General features: G+C 33.8%; 1 protein-coding gene across 6 annotated transcripts; it reads left to right on the top strand.

Moving 5' to 3' along the window:
• The first annotated feature begins 969 nt into the window (after positions 1-969).
• On the top strand, positions 970-3608 carry LOC114183611 (protein TIC 20-IV, chloroplastic-like). 6 transcript variants are annotated; one of them, XM_085673161.1, is made up of 5 exons: positions 1013-1059; positions 1293-1370; positions 1465-1559; positions 2449-2534; positions 2836-3608. In XM_085673161.1, the coding sequence occupies exons 3-5, from the start codon at positions 1483-1485 to the stop codon at positions 3489-3491; spliced, it is 819 nt and encodes a 272-aa protein (XP_085529287.1). In that variant the 5' UTR covers positions 1013-1059; positions 1293-1370; positions 1465-1482; the 3' UTR covers positions 3492-3608. The 6 variants fall into 6 exon arrangements, with proteins under 6 accessions (XP_085529284.1, XP_027926491.1, XP_085529287.1 ...); XM_085673160.1 differs by having other exon boundaries at positions 1014-1059; positions 1288-1370; XM_085673158.1 differs by lacking the exon at positions 1293-1370 and having other exon boundaries at positions 970-1059; positions 2491-2534.
• Positions 3609-12186: the final 8578 nt, after the last annotated feature.

Below are 12186 nucleotides of genomic sequence, written 5' to 3'. Positions count from 1 at the left end.
TTACTCGAAGCACTCTCTAAGGCCCAACCCAATTTGGTGACAAATTATTCTTAGTGTGAGAATAACTTTGTTTCTTCAGCACTAAATCTCCTGCAACCTACATTCTAGGTTTTACCCTGTTGGTGTATTTCGCTTGTACCCTTCATTTAGCTGCTACAGTTGTTATCCAAGCTTTCTCTCGAAACTCTGATCATTTCCATAAATCTTTCTACTATAGGAACACTAGATTCCTTTCTCTTTGTTATCTTCTCACCTCTTCTTCTTATGGCATAGGCAGAGATTTTATCTGCCCCATGGTGGGAGCTAATTTTCTAGGCATAATGGTAAAATTCGATCAACCAAAACATACAATGAGTGATCTGATAAAAGCACTCAAAGTAGTCTGTCCTTTTCCCTTCCTCAGGTCTACCTCTTATCATTCATAAACTCCCTATTATTATCACCAATTACACTTTAAATACATGTCCTTTATTATCAACTTTCTCCCTTTTATGGATGAACCTACACAAGAATACTAAAATAGATCAATCATTTTCCTATCAATTTAATTAACCTTTGGTCTATCTTGACATTTGGCATGTTAAACCAATCAACATGGAGCTTAAATATATCTTTGGCATGTGGATCCAATCGAAATTGGGCCTAAACCAAATGGTTAATATATATACCAAGATTCCTATATTTAGGAAGGTGTTGCCATGCTTAAATGGTCATGTTTGTATCTACATTTTTGGGGCAATGTTTCTCATGCACTTTCAACCTTTTCTCATATTTTCATTTTGCATGTAGAGGGTAGAAATCTTTGAAAAATGTCATTAAATTAAAATTAATTAACATAAACATTAATTTTTTTAATTTAATAGCATAAAATGAAGTGATAGAAAATATGGACAAAAACTAACCTAACCGGAATGAATGTGGGGTCGTTACATAGTAAGGCGGTGCAAAGAACTTCTATATATACGTGCGCCTTCTCTATTCAATAAAAACACATTCTTTACTTTCATTTCTCTCATCTATTACACGTCTGTGTGTGTTGCGCTTTCTCTCTCTTCTGTTGTAAGTTTCGTTTTTTTTTTTTTATTTCTTTTTTTCCTCAACAACCCCTCTTGCAATAATATTAATTAACTATTATTAAAAGTTATTTTCTAAAGATAGTGTTCCTTTCCAATTCATCGGTCTCCATTTTCTGTTATTCTTTTCTCCATAGAGTCACGGCGTTGTGTGACTCTGCCACCTTATTTGAACAACATAAAAACCTGATAGTTTCCAATTGAAATGGATTAGTTTAGGTTATCTATTACCTTGAATTTCTAACGCATGCAAGGAGTTCGATGAAATGCTTGAGAAGGGTATTGAATGAAATTTAGGTGATAAACTATTGATTTTTTTTTATATTTTTTTTATCATAATGCAAATTCACATCAATTTATGTTTATAATGTTGTTCTCTTTCGTGAGATAGTGTCAAAGAAGAGAGAAGATGACAACTCAATTAGCAGCAGCCCACCCTTCTGTTCTCTTTGTTCCTCCCTCTTCGGCCTCTCCCTGTTTAACAAGGTATTTATGTTTCCCACAGCTTAAAATTTTCTAATTTTCATTTTCCTCTAATCTTATAATTTTCTGTTGTGTATTTATTGTTGTTGAATGTTTACTATCTCATATGGTAAGCCCTTGATTTATATTAATTTACACCCACAATGAATTCAAGAAGAGGAGCCTTTTCTTGTCTTGTTTTTCAATATCTTGTATAACTTCTTTTGTGAGAACCCAAGTTTGTAATTTAAGATGACCTAAACGGTAATAGCATGACGAATTATGTATTATCTTTCTTAATAAGCAATGTGCCACTGGAGTTTTTCACGTAGTAGACAAACAATTGAATTTGGGGATTCATCAATCCTCTAGTTTTTTATGATGTAGAATCTTGTTGTCATAAATACTGAGGTTTGTGATTTCTAGCATTAAATTTTGAGATCATGGTTATTAGTCCTTGAGTTATGGTGGTGGTTTTTCACTGTCCGTGATTTTTGAGGGTCCCCTCAACCATTTGGGTAGAGCATAACGTAGTAGGGTCATTTTTTGTATTGTACTTTTTAATTTAAATAAATAAATGATGGCTCAAGTATCTGCCTGTTGGGACTTAAATGGAAGGACATTTGTTAGGTGTGCTAATTTGCAATATATCTTGAACTGCGAAGTGCGCTCATTAGGTTAAATCCCAGTTAGCTTATACACAAAAGGGCCTTGTTACAATTAGACTTTTGAGAATCAGGGCACATTTTTAACCTTTTCTGTCTTATTGTGGCATGTTAGAGAGGCTTTTGTCAATGTGATACTTGTATATGGGGCCATCAAAACTTATGACTTGGTGTTGTTAAATCATTGTCTCTCATGCTTCTCTATTTGCATTTGGTACTCATTTTCTTTAAATTTGGCTTTAAACTAGGAATAAAGATTTGATTCCAAAAAGATGCTCTATAATCAACAGGAAAAAGAATTATGCCATCACAGCTTTTGCAGGCAATGCTCTTGGTAAGTTAGCATCATGCTCCCCAGCAGCTTTTATGGATTTTCTATCTGATTTAATATTTAAATTTCTCCATTAAGTTGATTTTAATAAGAGAAGATCTCTATCAATAATGAAATGAGAAGATATCTGAAACTTATATGTTGATTTGATTAATCTCCTCGTTACATTTTGTTCATTTCAATGTTAAGACATTTCTTCACCAATGCATCTAAATGCTATCCCTTTTTGAAATTGCATATACTGTTTAGCTCGAGTGCTTAAAAATTGTTTCTATTTGTCTAATCCCCAAATTCTTTATATCAGGAAAATCAACTATCCAACTCACTGCAGATTCATCGCCACTATTTGCCGCTAAAGAAGCTCGCCTCTCACTCAGATTTCCTAGGTCTCAAAGACGCAATTCTACTATCCGTGGACAAGCATTTATATATCATTCGTCTGGTTTCCGAATCCCAGCAAATGCTGAGAAGCCAGAATGGTGGTGGAGGGCTTTATCCTGTGTTCCCTATCTGATAGCATTGCAGACATCTGCAGCTGGGATTTATCTAGAACCTATCCTTGAAAAATTTCCATTGTTTCATGGTTTGATTTTTTATATCCCAGGAGCTGTCAACCGATTACCAAACTGGTTCCCTATGTTATATTGCTATGTTGCTATTGTGTGGGTGGTAAAAAACAAGGATTTGCCCCTTATCTTCAGATTCCATGTAATGATGGGAATGCTGCTGGAACTTGCTCTGCAGATAGTGTGGATTTCAAGCAATTTCATGCCACTTATACACTTCAAGGGGACATTGGGAACGTATTACTGGGCTGGTGTGGCGCTGGCATATATTTTTGTAATGATAAGGTGCATAAGGTGCGCGCTTCTGGGTACATTTGTGAGTTTCCCTGTACTTAGTGAATCAGCATTCCTTCATTCTTTATTCAGTTTAGGAGGATTTCAACGGCCTTTTTAGGATATGATCAAGAGCATATCTAGTGATTTTCTAGGTGAATGGAGGATTGTCTCTATTGTTTGTATTTGACAATATTTTTAACCTTATACAGAAAAATATATCATGATTCTTTTTGAAGATTCCAGTAGTCTCTTTTATTTTTGTTATCTTTATCTTATATTTGCCGTTATTGATTGTTTCTAGGTTCTTCTCGGTTCTAGGCCCCTCTCTTTCATTTTCTTTTTTAACCAACCTAGGCGTTTAAATTACAAAAAATATTTTCTTATTCAATGTGGTATTTCCTTCTCGTAATATGAAATTATCAATATTGCAAATTATATCAAATACCACTACAGGGATAAAATGCTTATCGATAGGACTGTGCTGTAGACTCAAGGAGAAGAGTTGCATATAATAAATTTGAAACATTACTAAAATGAAAAAGAAAAGGCGTGTCATCTTTATTGGAAATATCTCAGGAGTTTAGCAAATCTGTTTATAAGGCTCTCAATTTTGTTTTTCCTTCTCTTTTGAATTTCTCAACTGGCACCCGTCCTCTTATTAGATTTCTATCTTCCTCTCTCTCTCTTTTTATTTGTCTTCATTTGCATTTCTTGGAGGGAACATGGGGGATGTAGGGGAAAAGAAAATATCAAAATGAATCTTGAATCCAGATACAAATTAAATATTGGGCTTAAATCATGAGTTATTTTGTATTGTGAATAGGAAGATTCATCGACATTACAAGAATTTATATATATATATATATATATATATATATATATATATATATATATATATATATATATATATATATATATATATATATATAGGGATGTCAAAAAAATCCGTACTCGCAAATATCCGCGGATAAAAGAAAATGGATATTAAAAATGGATACCTGCTACCCGTGGATACGGGTATTTTTGATACCCGCATGTTAACGGGGCGGGTATGAGTATCATAGTATCCGTACTCGTGGATATCCGTACCCGCTAAACTTACACCCCTTGACATTTTTCTTTTTTCTTTCTTTGAAATTGGGCATATACATCAAACCTTATATAGACAATGACGTTTATGGTATGCTTGTTGCCAAATGATGAAATCAAAATAAGAATACTTGACACGTGGCAATTGAGGTTTATTATTTGTTTATCTTTTAGAATCAATGGAGAGAGTGGATTTGTTGATCAAATCATTAATTAAAAAATTTTCATTGTGTTGAACGTCATTTTATATTTACTTCTACAATTATTTAGACTTGTATCAACTTGAGTTTATTTGAACTTTATTTAAAATTTATGACAATGATGTATTTTATTTTATTTTATTTGAATTTATGATTAAATATTTATTTCTAAATAATTTTGCAAACACCCGGCGGTACCCGTGGATACCTGCGGATATGAAAAAAATAGGCGGATACCCGCATAACGAATACCCGACGGATATGGGTATGGGTATGGGGTAGATATTTATCCAGCGGGTAGGATACGGAGAGTTACTACCCGTACCCTACCCGCCTCGTTGACATCCATATATATATATATATATATATATATATATATATATATATATATATATATATATATAAACATTCAAAAATATAATTAATAAAAGATGAGAACATGTGTAAAAAATGAAAAAGAAAAATTGTCATAAAATTAACCACACACTTTTTAAACAATTTTCAATTTTTCTGTAAGCCCTCTTACCTAATAAGGGTTGTCCTCTAATGGGCTTAAGGGCTGGCCCATAGGGTGCCCAAGGCCCCTAAGACAACCAAACCCCTCTCACTTCTGTCATTCTTGCAAAAACAGTACTCTCACTCTACTTTTCTCTCCATAGAGACTTTGTTAGGGTTTAACCCTTAGTTCACTTCAAGCTAGTTCAATCTCGTTTCTTCTCCATGTAAGTTGTATCTCACTCACATTCTTCCATTCCTAGCTTGTTTTCGTGATTTCAACTAAGGATCATCATTATAACCTTATTCCCTATCTGTCCATCATTTTTCTAGCTCACTAAATTGTCCTAGGAGCAGAGGTGCTTCTCTGTTCGTACTCTCAACCCTCACAGTAGCTTTTCCAAGTAAGGAAAGCTAGGGTTTTCGTGTTTTAATTTATATGCCTTGATCTCAGTTCTGTTTAGTGCTCTTGGTGATTGTATGCTATTTAAAATAACATAAACATGTATTGTACATCATTCTGGGTGTATTTATGTGTTGGCCTGCGTGAACACTAGAGGTGATATGATAATCTCTCCTAAGCGAGTGGCTCTCGCCTAAGCGAGAGTATCAGAAAACCCTCCCAAGTGTTGTGCGAGCTGTTGCTCAGGCGACGAGCTCCTGTTTTGAGCGAGAGCCAATCTCGCTCAAGCCAGGAGGTCTTGCCTAAGCGAGAGAGCGTGACAACACCAATTCCACTTTTCGAGCTCTTGCTTAGGCGAAGGGAGCTCGCCTAAGCGAGACTCTTCCGCCTGAGCGAGAACTAGGCGAGAATGTGCTTTGTTTTGTTTCTTTCTTTGTTTTTGGATGTTTGCCATATGTTTGGATTGATTACTCTTTAAAAGCATGAATTGGATGAATATGCATGAGCAACATGGGTTATGGTCTATGATTGATAAGTTTAGCATGATCTTGGCATGTGACATGTATGGAATGGTTGGTTACAAAAGTGACACGTAATTCCACAATAGTTTCATGGTGGTGCCTCATTGGTTAGGGCGTAATTCCATGAATCTCTAGGTGAGATCTCATGGTGGTGCCTCAGTTGGTCAGGACGTAATTCCATGATCCTTATTAGTGGGAGTTCATGGTGATGCCTCATTTATATAATTTAGTAAGGATTAAAGGTAAGGATTGCATCCTGATACTCTAAAGAGTCAGTTAGTCTCACATAGAGTGTACTGACTCAAGTGGTGAAAGTAGTAGGAGGTCTGAAACACTTTAAGGGCTAACCTTGTGAGTGGGGATGAAACATTGGAACAATTAGCTCGGTAGAGTAGTAAAGGCCACCACAAGTGCAAGTATCCGCCGAATCCGACTAATTATATGTATCTAGATGAGTCGTGTCTTGAGTCTTAGTGTATTGTTTGCAGGTCAGAACATGATTGATTGACATATGTATCTTGGACTATGAAAATGTATGCAATTGTATGATAAAATCATTTTACTCTAGTTTACTCCTTTTGCTTGTTTGTGTTCTTGTGTGTGGTTTTCTCTCTTTGCAATGATCATCAATTTATTGATGTGAGAAGATGTGAGAACTCCTCGTGGTCAACAAGGAAATGGTGATTCCACTCCATAGTCATCTAGATTTGGATTCCGCTCGTTTATGTCTTCTTTTAGGGTTATGGCCCATGTATTGCCTTATCTTAGAACTTTATTTGGAATACCTTAGATTCCTTACTCTATTTTGTTACTAGCATCGTGGTGTGTCTTAGTTTTTTCCTGTTTTCCTTTAAACACCTGTAAGGAATACCGTTTATACTCCAGGACTGTGCTTACTATATTATTTTGTGTGACACTTTCTTTAATTAGGGTTATTAATTAAATGAGGTGTTACATTTCCTCTCTCAGTAAGCTTTTCAAGTAAGTTTATTACTAAAATTTAAATATTATAATATTTTTATTATTGTAATTAATATTTTTATTATTTGAAGTGTTAAATTATTAAATTGAATAAATTATTATTTTATTGAATATTATAATCTTTAACAAACACATCAAATTACTAAGCTATAAATAATATATTTGATTAAAATATTGTAGATAATAACATATTATGTGGAAGAACTTTTCTAAAATCTTTTATTTAATATATATTTTTGGGTTTTGTGGTGATAGGTTAAACGGTCGATCTTTTTAAAGTAAGTTATTTTGAACTCTTTATCCTTCTAATCTTTATGTTCCAAAAAGAGTTAAAGGTTTGAAGTTGTGTGGTGATAGGTCTAATCAGTCAGTCTTTTCTTTAGTAAGTTATTTTAAATTCTTTTTCCTTCTAATCTTTATGCTCCAAAAAGTTAAGGTTGGGAGACTAGTTGGGCAACCAAATTAGGCACCTTATAAGGATAAAAGGTATATCTGTCTAGGATGCCATATAACGATAAAATAAGGGATTAAAGAGATGGGTTAAATAACAAATCATATAGGAGAGCAATAATAGGGCATTAAAAGGTGTTAAGGGGACAAAGGAGTTGAGGGACTAAAGAAGAGACAATAAAGAGGGGAAAGGAAGGGGATAACACTTTGAATGCTCTAGCTGATCAAACTCTAGTCTTTTGGCTAGAACATTTTGATGTCCACCATGAAAAAGGTAGAACTAGTCCTACGTCACAAATTTGAAAACAAAATAAATAAGTAAAAAAAGGATAGGGATCTCAAAAGGATGGGATTCACTCCTCCCACAATGCAGTAGTTGATACAAATGATTCAGACCTAAGACGACAAAAAGAGGAATGTGACTGACCACAAATATAGATGATCAAGGATACTCCCACAAGTCTTATGATCCTACCATACGACTAAACAATCTACTATGCATGAGACCCCTTTTTCTTTGGTTTATGAAGTTGATGTGATGCTTCTTGTTGAGATACAATTTTTTTCACCATGAGTACACACTTTTTCCAAGTCAACAAATGAAGAAAGCATACAGGTAAAGTTAGACACGGCTGAAGAGATCACAGAGATTGTGTGCATCCAAACGTTGGCAACAAAGAGAATAATACATGCGAAATACGCAAGCATGATTAATCCATGGAATTTTTGCAAGGAAATATGATGTTAAAGAAGGCCACACATCCACAAATGGAAGACAAGCTATAACCCAAATAGGTGGGACCATACCGAGTTCAACAAGTATTAGGAAAATGGGTGTATGAGCTAGAAACGTTAGATGGTGGCACTGTCCCCAGGACTTGGAACATTAGAAATCTAAGGCTTTACTATTGTTAGGACTTGGAACATTAGAAATCTAAGGTTTTACTATTGTTAGTCTTTTTAAACGTTGTATGTTTCCCTATTTTGTTTCTTGTCTTTCACATTGTATTGTTGTACTTTTTTTTCCTCACTATAGATGAGGATTTAATGAGGCATGAATAAAAATGAGAAATGTCACAAAAGAAACATTAAACAAATCCAAACTAATTTGATCAGCATTAATTTCCCAAATGGTGATCTATATGTTAGTTAAGCAACCAGTCTCCCAACTCATTTGTCGAGCAATCAATCTCCCAAATGATGATATGTTGGTTGAACAAATAGTCTCCCATAAACTGATATGCTGGTTAAGCAACCAATCTCCCAACATATAATTGGTCGAGCAATTAGTCTCCTAGATGACAATCAACTTATTGGTTGAGCATCAAGACTTTCAACTAATTTGGTTGAACAGTTAGTCTCCCAAATGGTGATCTACATGTTGGTCTAGCATCCAAACTCACAACTAATTTGGTTGAGCAATTAGTTTCCCAAATGACAATCTACTTATTGGTTGAGCATCAAGACTCCCAACTAATTTGGTTAAGCAATTAGTCACCAAAATGATGATCTACTTGTTGGTTGAGTAGTTAAACTCCCAAATAATTTGGTAGAGAAATTAGTTTCCCAATTAATGAAAATCTACGGGAGTCACCAGTCTCCTAAGTTTAAAAATCAGTAGGGGAAACCAGTCTCCTAGGTCTTAAAATTTGTTGTGAGAGCAACCAATCTCCTAGATCTAACAATCTACTATGGAGCAATCAGTCTTCTTAGTCCAAAATCCGCTAAAGAAACAATCGTTGCACCCATGACTCGGTTTTAGCTAAAGTTAGCAAAAGGAACTACTGGTCTCCCAAAAAGATAAACGTTAGTGGAGAACCTTTACACTCCAAAGAGCTTGAGGTTATGTGGTGATAGGCCAATCGGTCGACCCTTTTTGAAGTAAATCATTTTGAACTCCTTTTTCCTTTTGGCCTTTACGCTCCAAAGAGCTAAAAGCTTGGGGGTTGTGTGGTGATAGGCCAAGTCACTCGATCATTTTTTAAGTAAGTCATTTTGAACTTCTTTTCCTTCTAGCCTTTATGCTCCAAAGAGCTAAAGGCTGGGGTTTGTGGTGATAGGCCCAATATCAGATCGAGTGCTTTATGAGGAGAAAAAGTATATCTACCTAGGATGCCATATAAGGATAAAAAAGGGGATTAAAGAGACGGGTCGAATAACGAATAATAAAGGAGAGCAATAATGGGGCATTAAGGGGGAATTAAGGAGACAAGGAGTTGAGGGACTAAAGAAGAGAGGATAAAGAGAGGAATATGATAAAAAGGAAGAAGAGAACACTTTGAATGCTCTGATTGGACACTAGTCTTTTTGCCTAGAATATGTTTCCTTTACATTTATTTGTTAATGATTTTTAGAGCATGAAATTTTTCTACCTTATTTTTTTTCTTAAGCTAACATTTTCTACAGTTCATTTTTGAAGTTTGTATCTGCATGTGTTTTTTACTTTCTGTGTTTAACAAGAATTTTCTGAACAATTATACGTTTTTTTCGTTCTACTTTTTCTTTCAACACATATGTTTATTTGATTTTTTTAAGTTTGATTTCCTTTTCATTTCTATTATTGTTTTGGATTTTTTTTATGTATATTGTATATATGTTTTCAAAATTTTTTAATTTTTAATTTTTAAATTGCTAAATTATATTTAATTTATTTAGAACTATGGATTTTGGATTGTCGATTAGCTCTTGTTTTTTCCACAAAATTGGGATCACATTGGGTTTTGGTTGATAAGGAAGGAAACCTCAATATTGTGTCGTATAACATGGACATTGACTTTCCTTTTTCTTACAAGGATGGTTCAAATTGAGGGATTTGTACAACCTTGAAGCTGGTAACTGCATCTTGTTTTGATATGTAGGTATCAATTTCTTCCATATAATTGTTTTCAAGGAAAGGTGGAGAAAAAACACTATAGACAAGTACTATGTCTTCATGGTAAGCTTTCAACAATCAATCTCTTCATTCTAAATTTTTTTGAATATCAATGTCAAGTAAGTCATTTGATAAGAATTTTAATTTTTTTTCTTCATGTATATACATGTTATTTGCCATGGTTATTTTCTTACCTCAAATACTTTCTTTCAAGATTTACTAGTCAAGTTTGCTAGTTATGTTCGTAAACATAAGTATAATTATATGTTGTATTCCATGGTAAATTCTATGAAGTCAAATGTAAATCTACTATAAATATAAGAACCCAAATTGGTAGGGATATTACCCTAATACCTATATTTAAATTGTCGACAGTTGTTTATTATGTTGGTTTTTTTACCTTTTACAGTTGCATTTTGAATTTGTTTTTTCATGTACCACTGCACTAACGCCAAATATTGCAACTGATTAAAAGCTTTCTTTTCGAAGTGAGATAAGCTTTTCAGCAAGCATCTACTACACTCCATTGAATTGAAGGTTTGTTTGTCTTTTCCACTTTTTTTATGCTTTCCCGCTTTTTCACCCTTTAATGGTAGGTTTCAATTTTGATTTTGACTGACGTAATGGTTGAGAGGAACCATTCTTCTTCTCCAAGACTGACTCTTCTTCTTCTTCTTCTTTTTCTTCTATAACAGAATTTTTACAAAAGTGTAAGAAAATCATTCAGTCTTTCTCTTTCTTTTTTTTGATGAAAGGATTTTTTTGTACTTCTTATGCGTTGAACATGGAGTTCATGATTAGCAGTCGGTAAAAGTTAGTAGCTTGATTTTAAAATGGAATGGCTTTCGTGGAATTTCTCCTTTCCTGCTTAATCTACCTTTGTTGCTTAAACTGGTGACACAGTGTTGAATGATTGATGTGTAAGGCTTACTTCTTTTTCTTTTTCTTTTTTGGTGAATTAGTGTTGTTCATTATATGTATAAAAAGTTTGTGTTGTTTCTTGAAGCTTGAAGATTAGGTACTTCTTCTACTTATTTCTAGTTACCATAAGCTTGAAGTTTAGGTTTTTTGGTTCGTCTCTTTTGTATCTTGGTATGTTTGTTGTTATAATGTGATTTGTTACTTTTGATCTTATTTTGTTTTTTTATCTTGCTATGTTTCTTTTTCACAATCCACTTTGTATCAGTAACTTTTCCTCCTCATATGTTGCTGCCAAATAACCCTTGAAACTTTCTTCCACCCTTTTCCATTCCCAACCCTAAAAAACACTCCTTTCTATCAATGACATTGTTTTATCCTACCTTCTTTATTGCGCTTTGTTCCAATAATGTTGTTGTTGACCCTATTCTTTTGGAATCTTCATTGATGCTTGGTTCAATATCTTTTATAACCTTTACTGACGTAGCTGATTTAGAAATCAAGGATCATGAGCTAATAACTTAAGATATATATTTTTTTTAAATTATCTGAGATGTGATTAAATTATCTGAGATGTGATAAGTCAATAACTTTCATTCACTACATAACTAGATAAATCATTATTAGCGATAAGTTGTTTTGATTTTTTTTGTTCATTATTAGTTGTAATTTTAAGTTAAGCCCAAACTTTTGTCTTCAGGTGTTTTTCACCTTGTGGATATGACCTTTCTGTATTCTTTTCCAGAAGAAATTGTCCTTTTTATCATGGGCTACAAGAATAATTATCTTAAACTCATCCATCTTCTAACAATTAGTGCAAAGGAATGTTCTATTATATTTAATGTTTTTAGAGCTTGAGTTGTTTTTGTAGTTGAATGGTGTTA

The sequence above is a fragment of the Vigna unguiculata genome, chromosome 5, assembly GCF_037176805.1.
Source record: "Vigna unguiculata cultivar grain cowpea cultivar isolate G323 ecotype 2 chromosome 5, ASM3717680v1, whole genome shotgun sequence".
Taxonomy (NCBI): domain Eukaryota; kingdom Viridiplantae; phylum Streptophyta; class Magnoliopsida; order Fabales; family Fabaceae; genus Vigna; species Vigna unguiculata.
This window is presented reverse-complemented; position numbering and strand designations above follow the sequence as displayed.

Coding starts and splice junctions, on each gene's coding strand:
- LOC114183611 (XM_028070690.2), top strand. CDS start 1,483: ATGACAACTCAATTAGCAGCAGCCCACCCTTCTGTTCTCTTTGTTCCT. Junction 1,560..2,448: donor GCCTCTCCCTGTTTAACAAG/GTATTTATGTTT, acceptor GCTTTAAACTAG/GAATAAAGATTTGATTCCAA. Junction 2,535..2,835: donor TTTTGCAGGCAATGCTCTTG/GTAAGTTAGCAT, acceptor TCTTTATATCAG/GAAAATCAACTATCCAACTC.